Here is a 22,026-nt window from a genome sequence, read left to right as displayed (position 1 = left end):
TCTGCCACTCTGTCGTTTGATTTGAGCATTTAGTTCACGGACATTTAAGGTAAATATTGATAGATAGGGATTTATTCCAATTTTAAACCTTGTTTTCTAGTTGACTTTGTATTTCTTCTGTTTCTTTTTCTTTCTACTTTTTTGGTTTGATGGGTTTTTAAAAATTATGCACGAGTTCTTTTTGGTTTTTGTGAATCTGTTGTGTTTTTGATTTGTGGTTTCCCTGGTTTTCAAGTACATTAACCCATTACTGTATACCTGCTTTAGACTCATAGTCATATAAGTTCAAACACATTCTTAAAAAAAATGAAATCTGTTTTCTTACTCCCCTTCCCCACATTTTATGATTTTGATGGCCTCTTTTACATCTTCATGTTTATCTGTTTATAGTTATAATTGCTTTCACAAAAAACATTTATCTTATTTAAATGATTTACTTTCCAATTGTGATTCTCTTTCCTTTAGATTCTTGCTTTTTTTCTATTTAGAGAAGACCTTTCAATATTTCTTTTAGCATAGGTTTAGTATTGCTGTATTCTTTTAGTTTTTGCTTGTCTGGGAAATTGTTCATCTTTCCTTCGATTTTAAACAGTAATCCCACTGGGTAGAGTATCCTAGGTTGTACGTTTTTCCCTTTCAAGACTTCGAATATATCTTGCCATTCCCTTCTGGCCTGCAGCATTTCTGTAGAAAAATCAGCTGATAGCCTTACAGGAGTTGCCTTGTAATCAACTTTTTTTCTCTTTCTACCTCTAGAATTCTCTCTTTATCTTTAACTTTTGCTGTTTTAATTATAATATGTCTCGGTGTAGGTCTGTTTGGGTTCATCTTGTTTGGGACCATCTGTGCTTCCTGTACCTGGATATCTATTTCCTTCTTTAGGTTTGGGAAGTTTTCAGCCATAATTTCTTCAAATACATTTTTGATCACCTTTTCTCTTTCTTCTCTTTCTGGGATCCCTATTATGCATAGATTGCCATGCTTTAAGTTATCCCATAGGTCTCATATATTGTTTTCATGTGTCTTTCTGTCTTTTGTTCTGATTGGGTGATTTTCATTATTCTGTCTTCCAGATTACTTATTTGTTTTTTGCATTATTCAGTTTGCTATTTATTGCCTTTAGTTCAGCTTTCTTCTTGGCAATTGAGTTTTCTAATTTTAATTGGCTCCTCTTTATAGTTTCTATGTTATTTTTACAGTAATCTGCATTTCTGTTGGTATCCTTTCTTAATTCCTTCAGTATTTTTATTACCTCCTTTTTGAACTCAGGGTCTAGTAGACTGGCAAGGGCTATTTCATTGTTTGTTCTTTCAGGGGAAGTCTCTTGATGTTTTAGTTGCGAGTGGTTTCTCTGTTTCTTCATTTTATTTATATTTCTCTGACTATGAGTTTAGGAAAAACAGTTATCTACTGTGGTCTTGAAAGGCTGTTTTTATGTGGGAGCATCCCTGTGTTGCCTGCGTGAGTCTAATATTTTTGGTGCAAGGGCTGTTTTTAGTATGGATGCCTGCTGCTGCTTTTTCTCAGTGTGTGCTGGCTGTTATCCCCTTGAGAGGGGGTGTGATTGTTGTGGCGGTAACCAGAGCCTTCACTGGATCATGAACGGGACCTCATGTTTGCTCTGTGGTTGTCACAGCCCTGTCAGGGGCAGGGTCTGCTCCCCAGTTGTTGGAGTAGAAGCCCCCATATTCGATTCTAAGCTACAGTGTGAGGTAGGTGGGACTGGATTGCTCCTGCTGGGATAGGAGGCGCTGAGTATTCCTCCTCAGGAGCTGTCCACCAGGAAATGCACTCTGTGGTATCACCTGCGTGAGCTCGCAAAGTACAGTGTTGTTGGCACTGCCCTCAGCCTTGGGAATGCAGGCAATTGGCCAGGATGTCCCTCAGGTGCTGTGCTCACAAAGCCGCCAGCACAGAGCCACTGAAGTCCAGCATGGGGATCCGCCCATGGGAGCTATGGAATCAGCCCAGACCCCAGCCCCACCTCTGCATGCAGGTGCCCACAAAGCCCACCAGTGCTAACACCAGACCTGCTCCAGTGCCAGTAATATGCTCCAATGTCCCACAGGCACTACACCTTCAGAGCCCCAGCAGCATAAATCCACACAGCTGCTGGGACATGGCTCAGATTTCAGCCCCGCTTCTGAAGTCTCCAGCACTAGGGATCTGCTCAGATTTTAGTCTCATCTCTACGTGTGGGCACTTGCGCACTCCCAGAGCTCCTAGAAGCGGAGCCACACCTGCTGTGAGCACACTGAGAATGAAGCTGCTATGGCGGGGCCCCACCCCTCACTGTGTGTGTGTGTGTGTGTGTGTGTGTGTGTGTGTGTGTGTGTGTGTGTGTGTGTGTGTGTGTGTGTGTGTGTGTGTGTGTGTGTGTGTGTGTGTGTGTGTGTGTGTATTAACAATGGGGCTTTTATGGCAGATCTGGGCTGCACCCTACACACACCCTGTTGTGGCTCAGACCACACTTCAGTCCCTTTGGGCAGTCTCTTCACAGCCAACCCCAGTCCTCTCCCCCAGTTTGTTCGCTGCAGCCCGTGTTTCAGCACCCAGCCCCTGTGCCATGGGTTGTTTGTTTTTTTGATGTTGAGTGATAGGAGCTGTTTATACATGTTGGATATTAACCACTTATCAGTCATATCATTTGCAAATATTTTCTCGCATTTGGTAGGTTGTCTTTTCGTTTCATCAATGGTTTCCTTTGCTGTGCAAAAACTTTTAAGTTTAATTAGGTCCCATTTGTTTGTTTTTGCTTTTATTTCCTTTGTTTTAGGAGAAAGATTCAAAAAAATGTTGCTACAATTTATGTCAAAGAGTGTTCTGCCTATGTTTTCCTTTAGGAGTTTTATGGTATCTGGTATTACATTTAGTTCTTTAATCCATTTTGAGTTTAGTTTTGTATATGGCGTTAGAGAATGTTCTAATTTCATTCTTTTACATGTAGCTGTCCGGTTTTCCCAGCACACTTACTGAAGGGACTGTCTTTTCTCCATTGTATATTCTTACCTCCTTTGTCATAGATTAATTGACCATAAGTGGGTGGGTTTATTTCTGGGCTCTCCATTCTGTTCCATTTCTGTTCCATCCACAGAAAATTACTATGTGTAATTACACATAGTAATTTTCTGTGAATTGATAGTTTATGTAATTTGCCTATAAGTTTTTTAGAGGCTGTTTGTCATTTTCTTATTGATTTGTGAATCCTTTTTGTAAATTAGATATATTAACCCTATACTACAAATTGTTTTCAATCTCTTATTGACTTGTGGAGTCTTTCATGAAATAGAAGTTATTTAAAATAAGCATTATCTTTTAAACTTCCAAAACAGATTTGAATTCTCCTTATTTAAGTTGTGTGTAGTATCAGTTTTTGTTTTACCCTATCATGTTTTATTAATTTAGAACTTTTGAGAGTAAGAAAACAATGGGATTTTCTACTTTCTATTCTGATTTGTGTGTGTGTGTGTGTGTGTGTGTGTGTGTGTGTGTGTGTGTGTTGGTGGGGACTGTAGCAAGAGAATTTCCAGGAAAGTTTATCCCATTCTCTACATTTGCTTTATCGCTCCTCACATCTTTATCCAAGTTTTTATTGAGGGTATACTACACACTTAAAACTTAGATAAATATATGAATTTATTAATTTAAAAATATCAAATCCTGGAAAATAATTTTATCTACCTAAAATTTTTTTCTTTTGAATTTACCTCCTTTCTGTGATTGATTGTGTGATATCTATATGTTTATGTATAATTCAGAGCTAGAGCTTTGCTCCCACCTAACTCTGTGTATCCTTTACTGCAGTGAGTGATGGATTGGAACTGAGACCGAAATATAAAGGAGTTTTGCATTGCTTGACCACCATTTGGAAACTTGATGGACTACGGGGACTTTACCAAGGAGTAACCCCAAATGTGTGGGGTGCAGGCTTATCCTGGGGACTCTACTTTTTCTTGTGAGTAGGTCTGGGAGATTTTACAGTAGTAAATAAAAAGGAACTTATGTTTTTAATGATTTTTTTAAAAATCAGTTGGTGAAGCAAGGTGAGTCATTTAATCAGTTTCTCTGCATTGGAAGGGCTAGAAAGAGCAGAATGGCATATTAGTCTCATTCTCTGTAAGCTATTATCAGAGGCATTTAGTCTGGAAAAAAGTTATTAATAAGAAGGTAAAAGGATGAGATGGAGAAACACTCTTCCAGAAGCCATTTCTGTGAGATGGATTCAGGAAGGTGGCTTCCCAAAATACATTGATTCATAATGAAGTTGGAAAAGCAGAAGAGGACAGATCTTGGAGTCCTCATAAGAACATGTATCACAGGATAGCCCTATCGGAACAGAAAGCCAAAGCCAGTGCATGACTGAAAGAGTCTGAGGCATGTTCTTTCTTACCTCCTATTTGACCTGCTCCTTCATCTTTGTAGCTCATTCATTTCCTCACTCCTTCACTGTCAGGTATCATTACCGTTTGTAATCACTGATATTGGATGCTTACTGAAGAAGCCACAGAAAGCACCTGTGGCAGCCATATTCAAGTTGTTGAGTGTACAAGGGCATGGACACAAAGTATTATCACACCGCAGTGGAGGAGTGCGTGCTGCTCTGAGCTTGCCTCTGATATCTGAAACTGAATCCATGAATGGGGAGGCTTTTGTTTTAATACAGCTCATTTTTAGGAAAACATCAGTACCTGGTATATTTGCCTTCTTCTCTTTTGTGTCTTACATTTTACTTGATCTCTCATAATCTTATGGCAGTATACAAACCAACCTTAAAATATTTCCTAAGTGAAATCAAAATATAAATCAGCCTTAATATTGTTTAAATATTTTTCCTATTTTCAGTTGTAAGACATTCCTAGATGGGCGAAACCGTATGTATAAAATTTATTATGTTAATAATTTCAGAGCTGTGTGGGTTCTTTAAAGAGAGTTTCTAAGGGCAAGCCATGTAGGGTTTATGTGTTGAAATTATCATAAAACAGTATACTTGTTTTATGATAGAATGGATTGGTCAAGTTTGGAAAGATTTATTTAGTTGAAGTCTTCTTCCTGGAGGAAAGTGGAAATTGGAGTTTGACAAAAAAGGTGATTTAACTCCCTTACTCAGAAGCATTTTGTGGCTGTTTTCTGCCAAGTAAAGCGTAAATGTCAGTGTGCCACTCAAGTGTAGCTCAGTTTGCCCTGTCTTCCCATCCACCCCTATAACTTTTGCTCATGCTTGTGTTTCCCTATTGAAACTGCACCTGTCTCTCCATACCTGGCTCCGTGTTGCCTCCTACACAAAGCCTTCTCTGATCTCAGTAATAGTTCCTGAATCTCTCATGGTACTGTTTGTGTTATCTTTTGTTATGATTTCCTGTGTGCCACTATGGTCCTTGTTAATCTGTTAGGTGGGATCCGTGGAGTGTTTTATGTATCAGAATTGCCAACCACAGTATCTGAACGTAATAGTTAGCTGCCCTTTTTTTGTCTGCCCAATTGCTGCACCAGTATACCCTCCCCCTTCCAGTTTTCCTGTTTGCTGTTTTTATTAATGGTTGAACATGTGATGAAAATATTTTACATATGTATTGCCAGCCTACATGTCTGGGGGGAGAGATGGTATAGTCTTACAGTAAACCATTTCCAGTAAATCCATTATTTGAAAAAGGTCTTGTTTTGTAGTTGGATTACGTATTGACTTCTACTTTTGAGGTATTTTTAAGTTACCCACACTTTAAAATAGAATTTACTGCTTTATGTCACCCATTCAAATATTTATACACCTGTTCATGTTTAATTCTTTTAGTTACAATGCCATCAAATCATATAAGACAGAAGGAAGAGCAGAAAGGTTAGAGGCAACAGAATATCTCATCTCAGCTGCTGAAGCTGGTAAGGTAGTGTGTGAAATATAAAACATCAACTTCCAACTTGATTTTCACTTTTGTTCTTTATTTGCTTTTTTTCCTATGAACACCTGAGTTTAAATATGCTCATCTAACTATACTAATCAGTTATCACATGAAATTTCTTAGAAGGCAAGTATTCTGATGGATTACTCTGGATAGATTTCAAGAATTTTACTTGTCTCAAAGGGTATAATATTTAGAAAGGTTACGACTCTCTAATTTAAGATGATTTGGTATAGTGTTTCTTCCATTAAAATATGATTTCAGTTTTCAAATTAAACAATTAAATAGTCTTGTTTAATTGCCTTATGTATGTGTAATATTCAGACTCTTAAGTCTTTTAACTCCTACTTTGATACCTTGTTACCTTGGTGGTTTTTTTTTTTTCTTTTTGGCCGTGCTGCACGGCTTGTGGGATCTTAGTTTCCCAACCAGGGATTGAACCCAGGTCCTCAGCAGAGAAAGTGCTGAATCCACTGGACTGCCAGGGAATTCCCCACCTTGGTTTCTTAATGTTTACTGATTGTTTTTTAAGGCAAGAATTATCTTGCTCATTTTGAATACCTAGCTGCTAGCAGAGACCTGACTCACAATAGGACTCCATAAATACTTGTTGAATAATGGACTACTTAGGAAACTTGGCAAATGAGAAACTTAACCATTTGATTTTTTTTAACAAAATCATCACTCTCTGTAAAGAATGTAAATATTTCTTTTAATATTACATAGTTATTTAATTTTTGAGGTGTTGTGGCTACTTTGAGTGGGTTTGAGGAAGAGGGTGATAAAGTTGGGGTGGGTATACGTGTGCACATGCACAGATGATTGAGGTGCTGGATTGCTGGTCCTTTTCCCCTAATCTTCAGCCCCTCTGGGTTGTACTGTGTCCTCCTCCTAAGTATATGTATCTCCTTATCAGCATCTGCTTCCCAGGACCTCGGTCTGTTCTCCACACTAGGCCACTTTGTTTAGGAGCCAGGACATCTTTGCTACCCTCACACCTCAAAGGGAAAGTGTTTCACATTTTCATCACCTTTTAAATTTATTTCTCACTAACCACATGGGGAACTTTTTAAGACCACCAAAAACTATGTCTACCCATTAACCCTAGGTCTGTGCCTCAGGGACCACACCTTGCTGTTGCAGGTACAGCCCCATTCTTTATATAAATGGACTGTTCTTAATTCAGCTTGTCAGAAGTGAGAAAGTACCTGTATGCTGAGTAATATTATTTAAATCTGATTTCAGGAGCCATGACCCTCTGCATTACCAACCCATTATGGGTAACAAAAACTCGCCTTATGTTACAGTACGATGGTGTTGTTAATGCCTCACAGCGGCAATATAAAGGAATGTTTGATACACTTTTGAAAATATATAAGTATGAAGGTGTGCGTGGATTGTATAAGGTAATGAATTGTTATCAATATATTTTAATAGCTGACAATTGTAATTTCCCTTGGCTCTATTGTCTGAGTTCAGAATGACCTGTACTCAGTCCTGAAAAGAAACCAGACTTAGGCAAGGAACAATTTAATGACAACCGAAATCTGTATTGAAATTGTACTTTAAACTGTTTATCCTCATTACCATAAGACGTATCATCGTGACACTGGTGGGTGTGTGAAGGACTGTCTAAAATAAAACTTTGTTGAGTAACCATTTCTCTAAGTCACACACTGAGGTCACTCATTCCTTACTCCCCTCCCCAGAAGCTGTGGTCCCTTGGAAACTCGCTTAGTTTAGCTTTTTTTTTTTTTTTTCTTCACTTGTTCCTTTCTAGGGGTTTATTCCTGGGCTGTTTGGAACATCACATGGTGCCCTTCAGTTTATGGCATATGAATTGTTGAAATTGAAATACAACCAACATACCAATAGATTACCAGAAGCACAGTTGGTAAGGTGATACTTGAAAAAACACTGGTATTTATTTTTATGGGCATTTAATAGATGGAAATTTTGTCACGTTTACTTTGGTAGTATTGCTATGATGATAATTACTGATTCTGCCACTAATTTAATTTATAGTTAAATACTTTACAGGATAATGGCACACAACTGTAAAAAAATAGAACCCCATTGAACGACCTTGTTTCAAGAGGGGAAACAGTATTTTTCACTTGTGGATCCACTTCAGTGTTGGTTTCCCTATGTAAATTTTACTTCTATATTTTTAAAGAAACCCTACCTAAAGAAAAACAAATGTTTTCTGTTGTCATTTTAGAGCACGGTAGAATATATATCAGTTGCAGCATTATCCAAAATATTTGCTGTGGCAGCAACATACCCATACCAAGTTGTAAGAGCTCGTCTGCAGGATCAACACATGTTTTACAATGGTGTATTGGATGTAATCACAAAGACATGGAGGTAAGAGTATGTGGTATATCAAAATGGCTCTTAGGAGGTACCTTGTAAATCTTAAACCGTCCAGTTGACATCATTAGTTTTATAGCAAAGACCAGTGTCTGTGGTGAAAACATGGCTGATGGACCCTTCCTCCCCATATCCCCTTTACTCCATAGAAAACCATGAGCCTCGACTTCTTCATCTATAAAATTTGAATATCTAGGTTGACAGAGTTGTTTATAAAAATCAAATGAGATGTGTGAAAGTACCTTGACAAATTAATTAAAATTTAGGTATTATAGAATATTTGAATGGCATTGAACATAGGAAGTCATAAAAAACCTAGTTTAATAGAATTAAGAAGGCCCCAAGCGGGGGGTGGCGTCAAGATGGCAGACTAGGAGGACGCGGAGTTCGTGACTCCTCACAACTAGGACACCTACCAGGCACTGGTGGGGGACCACAGACACCTAAGGGGATGAGAGGAGCCCCCGAGCAACCAGACCCCAGGGAATATTAATCAGGGTGCGGTCTCCCGGAGGTCCTGATCTCGGCGCCAAGACCCAGCTCTACCCAACTGCCTGCAAACTCCAGTACTAGACACCTCAGGCCAAACAACCAGTAAGGCAGGAACACGGCCCCACCCATCAAAAAAGGCAAGACAACAAAAAAATGTTACGAACGAAGGAGCAAAGTAAAAACCTACAAGACCAAATAAATGAAGAGGAAATAGGCGACCTACCTGAAAAAGAATTCAGAGTAATGAGAGTAAAGATATCCAAAATCTCCGAAATAGAATGGAGAAAGTACAAGAAATGTTTAACAAAGACCTAGAAGAACTAAAGGACAAACAAACAGTGATGAACAACACAATAACTGAAATGAAAAATACACTAGAAGGAATCAGTAGCAGAACAACTGAGACAGAAGAGCAAATAAGTGAGCTGGAAGGTAGAATGGTGGAAATAACTGCCAAGGAGCAGAATAAAGAAAAAAGAATGAAAAGAAATGAAAACAACCTAAGAGACCTCTGGGACAATATTAAATGCACCAACATTCGCATTATAGAGGTCCCAGAAGGAGAAGGGAGAGAGAAAGGACCTGAGAAAATATTTGAAGAGATTATAGTAGAAAACTTCCCTAACGTGGGAAAGGAAATAGCCACCCAAGTCCAGGAAGCACAGAGAGTCCCAGGCAGGATAACCCAGGGAGAAACACGCCAAGACACAGTAATCAAACTAACAAAAATTAAATTAAAGAACAAATGTTAAAAGCAGCAGAGGAAAAGCAACAAATAACATAGAAGGGAATCCCTGTAAGGTTATCAGCAGACTTTTCAGCAGAAGTTCTGCAGGCCAGAAGAGAGTGGCAGGATACATTTAAAGTGATGAAAGGGAAAAACCTACAACCCAGCAAGGATCTCATTCAGCTTCGATGGAGAAATCAAAAGCTTTACAGACAAGCAAAAGCTAAAGAGAATTCACCACCACCAAACCAGCTTTACAACAAATGCTAAAGGAACTTCTCTAGGCAGGAAACACAAAAGAAGAAGCAGACCCGCAAAAACAAACCCAAATCAATTAAGAGAATGGTAATAGGAACATACATGTCGATAATCACCTTGAATGTAAATGAATTAAATGCTCCAACCAAAAGACACAAACTGGCTGAGTGGATACAAAAAGGAGACCCGTATATATACTGTTTACAAGAGACGCACTTGAGACCTAGGGACACATACAGACTGAAAGGGAGGGGGTGGAAAAAATATTCCATGCAAATGGAAATCACTGGAGTAGCAATACTAGTTTCAGATAAAATAGACTTTAAAATAAAGACTCTTATAAGAGATAAGGAAGGGCACTACATAATGATCAGGGGATTAATCCAAGAAGAAGATATAACAATTATAAATATATATGCACCCAACATAGGAGCACCTCAATACATAAGGCAAATACTAACAGCCATAAAATGAGAAATCAACAGTAACACATTCATAGTAGGGGACTTTAACACCCCACTTTCACCAATGGACAGATCATCCAAAATGAAAATAAATAAGGAAACACAGCTTTAAATGACAGGATAGACCAGATAGACTTAATTGGTATTTCTAGGACATTCCATCTGAAAGCGGACGAAAACACACTCCAGGATAGATCACATCTCGTGTCACAAATCAATCCTCGGAAAATTTAAGAAAATTGAAGTTGTATCAAGCATCTTTTCCAACCACAACGCTATGAGATTAGATTATAGGAAAAAAACTGTAAAAAACACAAACACATGGAGGCTAAACAGTGCGCTGCTAAATAACCAAGAGACCACTGAAGAAATCAAAGAGTAAATTTTAAAATACCTAGAAAGAAGTGACAACGAAAACACGACGACCCAAAACCTGTGGGACACAGCAGAAGCAGTTCTAAGAGGGAAGTTTATAGCAATTCAGTCTCACATCAAGAAACAAGAAAAATCTCAATCTAACCTTATGCCCAAAGCAACTAGAAAAAGAAGAACAAAGAAAACCCAGTTAGTAGAAGGAAAGAAATCATAAAGATCAGAGCAGAAACAAATGAAATAGGAATGTAGCAAACCATAGCAAAGATCAATAACACTAAAAGTTGGTTCTTTGAGAAGATAAACAAAATTGATAAACCTTTAGCCAGACTCATCAAGAAAAAAAGGGAGAGGACTCAAACCAATAAAATTAGAAATGAAAAAGGAGAAGTTACAACAGACACCACAGAAATACAAAGGATCATAAGAAACTATTACAAGCAACTCTATGCCAATAAAATGGACAACCTGGAAGAAATGGACAAATTCTTGGAAAGGTACAACTTTCCAAGACTGAACTAGGAAGAATTAGAAAATACAAACAGATCAATCACAAGTAATGAAATTGAAACTGTGATTAAAAATCTTCCAACAAACAAAAGTCCAGGACCAGATGGCTTCACAGGCAAATTCTATCAAACATTTAGAGAAGAGCTAACACCTATCCATCTCAAACTCTTCCAAAAAACTGCAGAGGGAGGAACACTCCCAAACTCATTCAATGAGTCCACCATCACCCTGATCCCAAAACCAGACAAAGATGTCACAAAGAAAGAAAATTACAGACCAGTATCACTGATGAACATAGATGCAGAAATCCTCAACAAAATACTAGCAATTCAAATCCAACAGTACATTAACAGGATCATACACCATAATCAAGTGGGATTTACCCCAGGGATACAAGGATTTTTCAGTATCAGCAAGTCATTGTGATACACCATGTGAACAGATTAAAGAGTAGAAACCATATGATCATCTCAACAGATGCAGAAAAAGCTTCTGACAAAATTCAACACCCATTTATGATAAAAACTCTCCGGAAAGTGGGCATGGAGGGAACCTACCTCAACATAATAAAGGCCATATACAACAAACCCACAGCAGACATCATTCTCAACGGTGAAAAACAAAGCATTTCCTCTACACTCAGGAACAGGACAAGGATGTGCACTCTCACCACTATTATTCAACATAGTATTGGAAGTCCTAGCCACGGAATCAGAGAAGAAAAAGAAAGAAAAGGAATACAAATTGGAAAAGAAGTGAAATTGTCATTGTTTGCAGATGACATGATACTATACATAGATAATCCTAAAGATGCCACCAGAAAACTACTAGAACTAATCAATGACTTTGGTAAGGTTGCAGGATACAAAATTAATGCACAGAAATCTCTTGAATTTCCTATACACTAACAAAGAAAGATCAGAAAGAGAAATTAAGGAAGCAGTCGCATTTACCATTGCAACAAAAAGAATAAAATACCTAGGAATTAACCTACCTAAGGAGACAAAAAGACCTATACTCGGAAAACTAAGACACTGATGGGCATTTCCCTCTTTTCCCTTATGTTCTTCTCCTCTTACACCAAAATGACTGCTGTTGCCAAAAACACAAACACAACCCGCGAGTTAGAATCTAGTCCAGCATCATCTGTCTCTGGCAACCTGGCCTCCAGCTGCTGCCTGGTTTAGCATCTTTTAATGTAGAAACCCTCTTTTCTGTTCTCAAAATCAGTAAATGCTTTGTTTCAAAAGCTTCTTATATTTCTGCTGCAGGTCAGTGGACCTGGCACAGATTTTCTTACCCTGGCCTCATCGTACCTTCCCTGACTTGAGGAAACATTTGGATAACAACAGGCAGAGAAAGAAAAACCCCAGTGGGATGTTTTCTCGTTGAATACAAGACCCTCGGTTGAAGGTTTTTAGATCTTTTCATCCAGAGGAATCCCCTTTACACCTCACATAGCAGGTAACCAAAACTGAAGTGTACCGGCTTGGGGTATCATAGGGAACAGAAGAGCATTGCTTCCAGTACAGGTCACAGACATGGGATGGGAGAAAGGCTTCGTTGTCTGTCGTCTTGTGGAAAGAGGATCTTAGCATAAAAGGCTGCCTCGCTGTGGCTGGTGCATGCCCGTGGTCACCTGCATGGTCACCTTTGGGTTCCATAGTTTGGATGCTGAATGAGCCATTAGGAAATGCAGGCATTTCCCACACCAGCTAGAATAGCCACGCGGTACGATCCTGGGTTCCTGCCATCAAGAGGAAGTTACGAGATCTTCCCACTGCTTCCCAAGCCCTCTTCTCTTATAGGCGTTTCTGGAAAGCCTATTAGAAAAGCAAAGAGAATCCGAATCCAGCTTCCCTCCCCAACCCTACCCCAAGAGTCAAAGTAGATGGTGTTGTGTGAACATTTATATATATACACACATATGTTTGCTCTGGTTTAGTTTCATATATACAAGTACACGTTTATGTATTGTGCCCTAAATAATAATAACAATACTAGGGAAGGTTTTTCCCAAGCTTCTTGTTCCTTGGTTCTGGCTTACACTGGGGACTGTGCCACTGACCTGGCTTAGTGTTCCGGTCGGGGTTTGGGGAGAGCAGAGTAGCCAGGCACCCTGGGGGAGGTGGGGACCGCAGGGGCAAGTGTCTCAGAAAGTGAGCAGTGCACACTCCCAACCCCAGAAAGGTGACTTAGACAAACCAGGGGAGCAGGGCTCTTGCTCAGGAACCCCAGGTTTGCTTTGCTTTCAGGCCTGTGTTTACCCCTTCCCCCCACCCCAGGTCTGTTACCACAACTCCCTGGTGTCTCTTGGTGTTTAGTATGTCTGTAGGACAGTGGAATCCTTAGTCTCTCCAGAAAGGGCCCTCAGCATGGCCTTGAAGGCCTGACCAGTGAATTAAGGGATTCTGCACCCCACTCTTCCTGGTCCGTTAAGCTTGGGGTAGAGGGCGGCAGGCGGGTCCCCAGGCGTGGTACAGAGGCCAGAGCTGTGCCAGAACGGTGCGCCTGTCCACCTCCAGGCTTCCTGCCATGAAGCCTTGTGTTTGCCTCTGTTTTTAACCTGTGGTGTTGTTATTTAATTGCGTAACTTTGTTTTTCCGTTACTGTGAAAGTAAGGTGTTGTACTTTTAATTTTTTTTAACAAATGTTACCGTTCTTATTTAAGAGAATAAATTCCAAACAGTCTTAAAAACAAACAAAAAAAAGACACTAATGAAAGAAATCAAAGATGATACAAACAGATGGGGAGATATACCATGTTCTTGGATTGGAAGAATCAATATTGTGAAAATGACTATACTACCCAAAGCAATCTACAGATTCAGTGCAATCCCTATCAAACTACCAATGGCTTTTTTTTTTTTCACAGAATTAGAACCAAAAGTTTTACAGTTTGTATAGAAACACAAAAGTCCCCTAATAGCCAAAGCAATCTTGAGAAAGAAAAACAGAGCTGGAGCAATATCAAGACAGTAAGTTACTGGCACAAAAACAGAAAGATCAATGGAACAGGATAGAGAGCCCAGGGATAGACCCACGCACCTGTGGTCACCTAATCTATGACAAAGGAGGCAAGAATATACAGTGGAGAAAAGACCGCCTCTTCAGTAGGTGGTGCTGGGAAAACTGGACAGCTACATGTAGAAGAATGAAATTAGAACACTCCTTAACACCATACACAAAAATAAACTCAAAATGGATTAAAGACCTAAATGTAAGGCCAGACATTATAGAACTCTTAGAGGAAAACATAGGGAAAACACTCTTTGACATAAATCACAGCAAGATCTTTTATGACCCACCACCTAGAGTAATGAAAATAGAAATAAAATAAGCAAATGGGACCTAATGAAACTTAAAACTTTTGCACAGCAAAGGAAACCATAAAGAAGACGAAAAGACTAACCCTCAGAATGGGAGAAGATATTTGCCAACGAAACAACTGACAGAGGATTAGTCTCCAAAATACACAAACAGCTCATGTAGCTCAATATCAAAAAAACAAAAAACCCAATCAAAAAATGGGCAGAAGACCTAAATAGACATTTCTCCAAAGAAGATATACAGATTGCCAACAAACACATGAAAGCATGCTCAACATCATTAACCATTAGAGAAATGCAAATCAAAACTACAGTGAGGTATCACCTCACACCAGTCAGAATGGCCATCATCAAAAAATCTATAAACAATAAATGCTGGAGAGGGTGTGGAGAAAAGGGACCCCTCTTGCACTGTTGGTGGGAATGTGAATTGATACAGCCACTGTGAAGAAAAGTCTGGAGGTTCCTTAAAAAACTACAAATAGAACTACCCTATGACCCAGCAATTCTACTACTGGGCATATACCCTGAGAAAACCACAATGCAAAAAGGCACATGTAACCCAATGTTCATTGTAGCACTATTTGTAAATAGCCAGCTCATGGAAACAACCTAAATGTCCATGGACAGATGCATGGATAAAGAAGATGTGGTACATATATACTATGGAATATTACTCAGCCATAAAAAGAAACAAAATTGGGTCATTTGTAGAGATGTGGATGGACCTAGAGTCTGTCATACGGAGTGAAGGAAGTCAGAGAAAAACAGATATCGTATATTAATGCGTGCATGTGGAATCATAGATGAACCTATTTCCAGGGCAGGAATAGAGACACAGATGTAGAGAACGGATGTGTGGACATGTTGGTGGGGGGAAGGGGAGGATGGACTGAATTGGGAAATTAGGTTTGACATAAATACACTACCATGTGTAAAATAGCTAGCTCATGGGACCCTGCTATATAGCTCACGGAGCTCAGCTCCTTGCTCTGTGTTGACGTAGATGGGTGGGATGGGGGGGTGGGAGGTCCAAGAGTGAGGGGTATATGTATGCATATAGCTGATTCACTTCATTGCATAGCAGAAACTAACACAACATTGTGAAGCAATTATACTCCAATTTAAAAAAAGAAAAGGAAAAAAGGCCCCACATCTGCTACTGGTAGCAGAACTTTCGCAAACACTTGTTTCCATGTATGGAAGACATGCATGTCTTCAGTGTGGGGATGTTTAAATTGTTATAGGTATACATCCCCACGTTTCTTTTTAATTCTAAAAGGCCAAAACAGAGTATTTAAACATTTAAATTCAGTTCACTTTAGTAAATATATATATTGAGAAAGTAAGTGAAAAGTTTCAAGGCTTTATTCCAATTCTAGGCATTAAGAAAATAAAGTTTTATTTTTGTGTGCTATGTTTAGTGTTGTCTAGCATTTTTATTAGTTATGAGATGTTTAATGCCTGCATTAGATCAGCTAATACTGTTACATGTTCACACATTTAAGGGCATTTGAAAGACGTTTATGATTTTATCTTCAGGCTAGCTCTGTAGGAAATTAAGTATATATGTGTATATATGTATATATCTGTATATATCCTTTTTTTCTCTCTCTAAAGGAAAGAAGGCATCGGTGGATTTTACAAAGGAATTGCCCCCAATTTGATTAGAGTGACTCCAGCCTGCTGTATTACCTTTGTGGTATATGAAAATATCTCACATTTTTTACTTGGCCTTAGAGAAAAGAAAAAGTAAAGTAAAAGAAGATAATTCCAGTACATCTGCCCAAGGCAGCCATGTGCTCCTTTGTATTTGAGACATGAAACTCTGAAGAATACTGCACAGCAACATGGCTCATAATTGAATTCGGTCTATAATCATTAGAAGTCACAGAACTGCTAAGCCTTCACAATGTTTTTCTGCTTTTGCTTTCCCCATACGTATGGGACTTGGCTTCCTCTACCTGAAATGGTTGCCAGCAACACGACAGTAAAACTGACACCAAATGGAGAGTTTCACAGATTTTCTCCATTTCATTGTCCACGTAGAAGCTGATTTGCAGCATTTGCTGAATGGATTTGAAGACCGCTCCTTTTTCTGAACTCGTTTGTCTGTATTGGCTTTAAAATCAACCTCTGTGCAATAGCAAAAAAAAAAGGCTTCTTAAAAGATGTCATTGCTGTTTCGAGTGTTTGCTGGGAAAGAAGTTGCCCAAATCCTGACCATTTTTGAAACGGGAAAGTTTGGTGGGGAAAAAAAATCCACTGTAAATGTGCTTTTGTTTTAATTCATTTGGAATGCAGTTATGTACTTCTCTTAATTTGAGAAGTACCTGACATCTGTTGTCACTCCATCACTAATTTTTTTTCCCAGAAGCTCTTTCATCATTTAAAATGTAATCCTGGATCACATTATTTTTCGGCATAGGTACTTAGTGTCTTTTTATAAAATCTGAACTAGGATCCAGCTGTGTCAGCCCTTACTTAGCATATTTGTCTATAAATCACTTTACTGGTGTTGCTAATAGATCACCTTATATAGATACTAGAATGACTGGGGTACATTTGTTGATAAACTGTATGGAAATGAGAAGCTTTAGCTTTCTACTTCAGATTTCAGATATGTGAGTCCAGATCCCAAATAAGTTACCAGTCTACACTGGTTGCTCAAATTCAGGTTTAAATACAAATTACAGTAAAGGCCATTATTGATTTTACTTTTGAGTTATGGTAATTTTTCTATAAATATAAAGGCCTGCCCCAAAAAGGTGCCAGAATGATACTAACATTTTTATTTACGTAAACATGTATGAATGCTTTTTGCAGTACCATCTATTTGTTATAAATAAAATACTGTGGCTGTCAAAGCCATATTTAGATGGTTCTTTGAAAAGAGGTCTATTTTTTTTAATATTTTGAAAATGGCTTTGTTTTAAAAATAAAGATAAGTACCTAATTGTATTTACTGTATCTCATTACATGCAGAGGAATGCATTATAAATTAAATGTGATGTATTTTCCTCTTTCTGAATAATACTATTATTCACATGAAATCCTGATAATAGTCCCTGTATGGAAAGACAAGTTGCAGTTGATATTTGGAGTTTTAGAGGTAGTGCCATTATTTGAATGCCTCCTGTGTACCCCTAAATTAATAAGCCATAATTCCTGTCCTCTGAGAGCATACAGGCTTGTGGGATGAATAAGCATTAAATAACTACAGTTCTAGATTAAGAACACGCAAGAAGATTTCTGCAAGCCCTGCACGAGTTCTGAGAAGAGAATTCATTCCACTCGATCAACGGTTACAGCACTCCTTCCTGCGCTGTGCCATGTATGTTACCAAGCATTGAGGATATGGCAGTAAATGAGCTACAAAACATTCCTGCCCTCAGGGAATTTTCATTTTAGTGTGAAGTGACAAAACATAAATATGCATAATATAATTTCAAATATTAAATGCTAGAAGTAAAACTAAGGAGTTGGGAATAGTGTTGCTATGCTAGGTAGGACAGCTGGGGTCAGGAAAGGTCTCTGAGGAGGTAGTATTTGAAACATTTTGACATATGGGAGGAAGCAAGCCACTATGAGATGTTGACAAAAATCAGTCAACCTAAGGAATGGAAACTGTTATTCGAGCCAAATTTGGATATTACAACCCAGGAAGAGCATCTCAGAAAGCTCTGAGAAGTGAAGTAAAGACACAGTTAAAGAAGTTTGTTGAGACAGAAGGCTATACATTTAGATGACGTGTTGTTGATAGTTTACACAATCCAAGTCTAAGCATCATCTTGGCCCCTTACAAGATCAAGAAGGAATACTATCTTTTAAGGAGTTGTCTTTCTGATGCTAGGAGAGTGTTGCTCTCTATGGTTGAGCAGGTATCTCTGCCAATGGGGAAGGTTTGGCCAATGCATAATGCAGATACACAATGCATAGTAGTGGGGAGAGAGGCCACCAAAGGGCAGAGAAAAGTAAGTTTTTCTTGTCTTGCCATAAAATATGACCTTTAATGATCAATGGGGGGAAATTGTGAAATAATCTTTCAGTAGAAAGTGTTAGGTGATCAAATATTCGGTCCCTCAAAACCAGGATGGCTGCTTGCCTGTCCCTTGATGCCTGGTCTTAATGGCCCGATTCTCTCCTTTCGGGGGAGTTGTACTAGCAGGATGTTTGGCAAGGACTGACATTCAATTCTAAGTTGTCCAGTAAGACTTAAGCCAATTTTCCTCACATGTGTGTGGGGTATGTCCATTATTTTATATAGAACTACAGATGTGATCTATAGTTTCAAGTCATTTAGACATTATCTTAGTACGAGTAGGTGACACAGCATGAAAGGCAGGAAAGTATCAACTTATAAGTTCCACAAACTAAATTGGTGGTAGTAGCAATATCATTAGCAAAGATTTAAGCCAAAATCCTCCTAAACAAAACCATTTTCCTAATATTTCCCCTAAACTAGGAAGAGGATTGTTCAGAGCAGAAATCTGACACTTCATGGGTCATGAGATGAGTAAACAAATATCGTGGATAAGTGTTCATGCCATTTGGAAAACTGGTAGTAACCAGAGTACTCACATTACAGATTGACAGGGGCTGTTTCCTCGGTAGCCATAGGTGACCTTGAGCCCAAGGGAAACCAGTTTTTTATCTTCTTAACCAACCTGGGGAGAGCCAAGGTCATAAACTTGTTCAGTAAATCCATTGGGTCCTGTTAGGAACTACCCAATATTCAACATCTAATAAAAAAGGAGTATTATGGCCAGGTTCAGAACATGCACCGTTAATTGGCCAGGTAAGAGGGTATCAGTTAGTGATATTGGTGGCAATGTTAGCTTGCATGGTGCTAGAGTTTCGTTTGAAATAAAATGTCTAAGAACCATCCAGTTAGAGCTTTGGAGAGGAGAAATCCACCAAGGCAACCTGGGAGTACTGGTAATTGGCCACAAACCCAGCAATTGGATTGATTTTTTTTTTTTAATCTTGCATGGGATTGAGCCCAAGAAATACATTTGGTTCATTAGGAAAAGTGTGAGCAATTGTCAAAGTAATCAGTATACAGACCTGCTCTGGCATCCTGGGTCAGCTGTCTACTTCTGATGTAATATTCTCAACCTGGTCTGGTAGTGCTGGTCTTAGTCTAAGTCAGGTGTCAGAAATTGGAGTTGCAGTTCATTCGGTTGTAGAGGTCTGATAAGGTCCCCTCCGAAGTGGCCCAAAAGAGTCTTTATCTGATGTCTTTTCCAGTATGCATAACCTGGTTGCAGGTCATGATGCATCTTGATCTTCTTCCAAAGTTAGATTACTGTGATAAACTTCAGAAACAGTGTCTTTTTAATGACTAAATTAACAAGGAGTTATCTGGGAAGTGAGTCTTCGCCAGTAAATACAGACATCAATTAACAAAACTAGAATTCTGTATTCACTGAAACAATCTTTTTCTCTCTAAAAGTACCCTCATTTCTACAAAATATAGCCAAATTAAGACTTATTTGTTTGCAAAATAAGTCTGGGTAATTGACCACATAGACTTTTAAATTGGCTGTGCTGGAACTTTTCATAAAGAATCTCAGATTGAACTTTAAAAACCTCAGGGCTAGGAAACCCATACCAAAGGTATGTCATACATTCAACCTGTGATATCTATAGATTTGGGTGATGGATTTAGGCGAATTCCTCTCTTCTCGAGGTCCCCAAAATACAGTGAGTTTCCTGTACCTTTTAGGAGGTGGCCTTCCTTACAGGCCTGATAAAGCTGCTGGGAACCTCAGCGTTTCCAAATTCTGGAGGCATCTGGTAGAAAAGATAAGGTTTCAGTTCTACTTACAGAGGTATACTTCAAAGGTTTCCTTGTATCTGGAAAACAGATTAAAACCCAGTAATATTTCAGACAAAAAACAAAATTTATAACCACAGTCTGTTCACCCACTCCTGTGTGACTAGTCCTTGATCTTAATCTTTTGGTAACAGTTACATGAAGCCATCCAGTTGATTAGAATTCTAATTTCTTACCCAGTTCAGTAGTATGATGTGAAAATTATCAGAAATCTGTTCACGTCAAAAAGTACTCTCTGTGGATCTTCTTGAAGATGAAGCATTTTGCAAAAAGAGTACAATGATAACTGCCTATAAACGTCAAAAGACTTAAAAAGTCAAGGTTAAAGACCTGATTATAATGCAATTGGAAAACTTGGTTACTGCTGTGACACACAACAATTTAAGATAATTACTAAAATTATGACTGATATAATTTTTACCAGGACCTACCAGAATTTTAGGAGTTCCATATAATTTCTAGAATATGTATGTTGGTAACATTTACCCATAGGGTACAATCTAAGAAGTTTCATCACCACGTATTTGACAATGCTTCCCATGTAATTTAACATACCAAAGAAGCCTAAGTAGTTTAATATTCCTCTCTGAAATGGAGAGAAAACAAGTATTTTGAGGTATTCTAGGAACCCTTTGGAAAACTTCAAAATTAGCTAGAGGTCAGATAAGCTTCATTTAGGATTTTATCTTTGGGAAGTTTGTCAAAAATATCAAGAAGTTTTACAACACTTGGTCAAATAGAATCACAGGTCACTGTGAAACAACACCCATTCACTTAACTAAAGTGACAATAGAAGATCTCACTAGCAAATACAGATCACTTAAACACAAAGAAACTCACAATCTATTATCAAAAACAGTTCAGTATTTTAAGAAAACTTTGTCCTTTCAGAGAACCAAATTCAGGTTTTGTACCACTTTACTTTTAAAATTCACTTTCTTAATTAAGTTCAATCTTATCTAATTTAGGCTAATCCTGATCATGTACAAAACTCTCAGTGTTCCCTTTCCACAAACATTTGACAACTTTATGTATCCATTTAGAAACAACCAGCTCTAGGACAAAATGACCTTTTTTTTAACAAAATACATTTTCATTCCTCTTTTTTTGGCTGAAAACACACATCCTATTTTCCTTGCATACTGAAATGTTTCCCTTATCATTCTTAACCTTAGAATCTTAATCTCTAGCGAAAACCAAGAAGCAAGTAATTATAAACTGTCATACCAGCATTTCCTGATTGACAATTATGAACGTATTTTATAACCTCTAGAAACATACACCTTCTTATAGAATTTCTTTCTTCAATGTGATACAAGACATGTATCTAATAAACATCTTCAGTTTCTCATAAGACAAAAGTAGGTAAACTTAGGCCTGCCCAGCAATTAATGTTCTAGTATTTTATCCTACTTGTAATGACCCAGATAGTGAAGAAATTCTCGTAGTTTAACTTAGTTTTGTTTCCGGTTACCAAAATCTGGAGATATTATCCTTAAAGTAGACATTCCCAAAACAGTTATTCCTAAAGAGTTTACCTAAAGCTCTTATTTACCTCTATTTTATTTACTTAAAACGTTTTCATACCATTATTTTTCTTGCTGACAAACTTTAATAGTAATAAGGTCCTATTTGATTTCTAGTAAACCTAGGTACAGTGAAAGTATTATATTTAATATTGATGACTCAGACAGGAAAGGGGCAGGGCACAACCTTTAAAAGAATGACATAGCCCAAGGATGCATCATAAACTGGTTAGAACCAACTA

General features: G+C 38.3%; 1 protein-coding gene across 1 annotated transcript in view; it reads left to right on the top strand.

The window, feature by feature from the left end:
* Positions 1-17,380, top strand: part of SLC25A32 (solute carrier family 25 member 32) — a 49,375-nt gene extending 31,995 nt beyond the window's left edge. The window contains exons 2-7 of the mRNA XM_060127761.1: positions 3,805-3,955; positions 5,789-5,874; positions 7,140-7,300; positions 7,675-7,788; positions 8,116-8,261; positions 16,040-17,380. Of these exons, the coding sequence (XP_059983744.1) occupies positions 3,805-3,955; positions 5,789-5,874; positions 7,140-7,300; positions 7,675-7,788; positions 8,116-8,261; positions 16,040-16,175 (794 nt within the window). The 3' untranslated portion in view covers positions 16,176-17,380. The remainder of the gene's footprint in view (positions 1-3,804; positions 3,956-5,788; positions 5,875-7,139; positions 7,301-7,674; positions 7,789-8,115; positions 8,262-16,039) is intronic.
* The last annotated feature ends 4,646 nt before the right edge of the window (positions 17,381-22,026 follow it).

The sequence above is a fragment of the Lagenorhynchus albirostris genome, chromosome 17 (genome assembly GCF_949774975.1).
Source record: "Lagenorhynchus albirostris chromosome 17, mLagAlb1.1, whole genome shotgun sequence".
Taxonomy (NCBI): domain Eukaryota; kingdom Metazoa; phylum Chordata; class Mammalia; order Artiodactyla; family Delphinidae; genus Lagenorhynchus; species Lagenorhynchus albirostris.
This window is presented reverse-complemented; position numbering and strand designations above follow the sequence as displayed.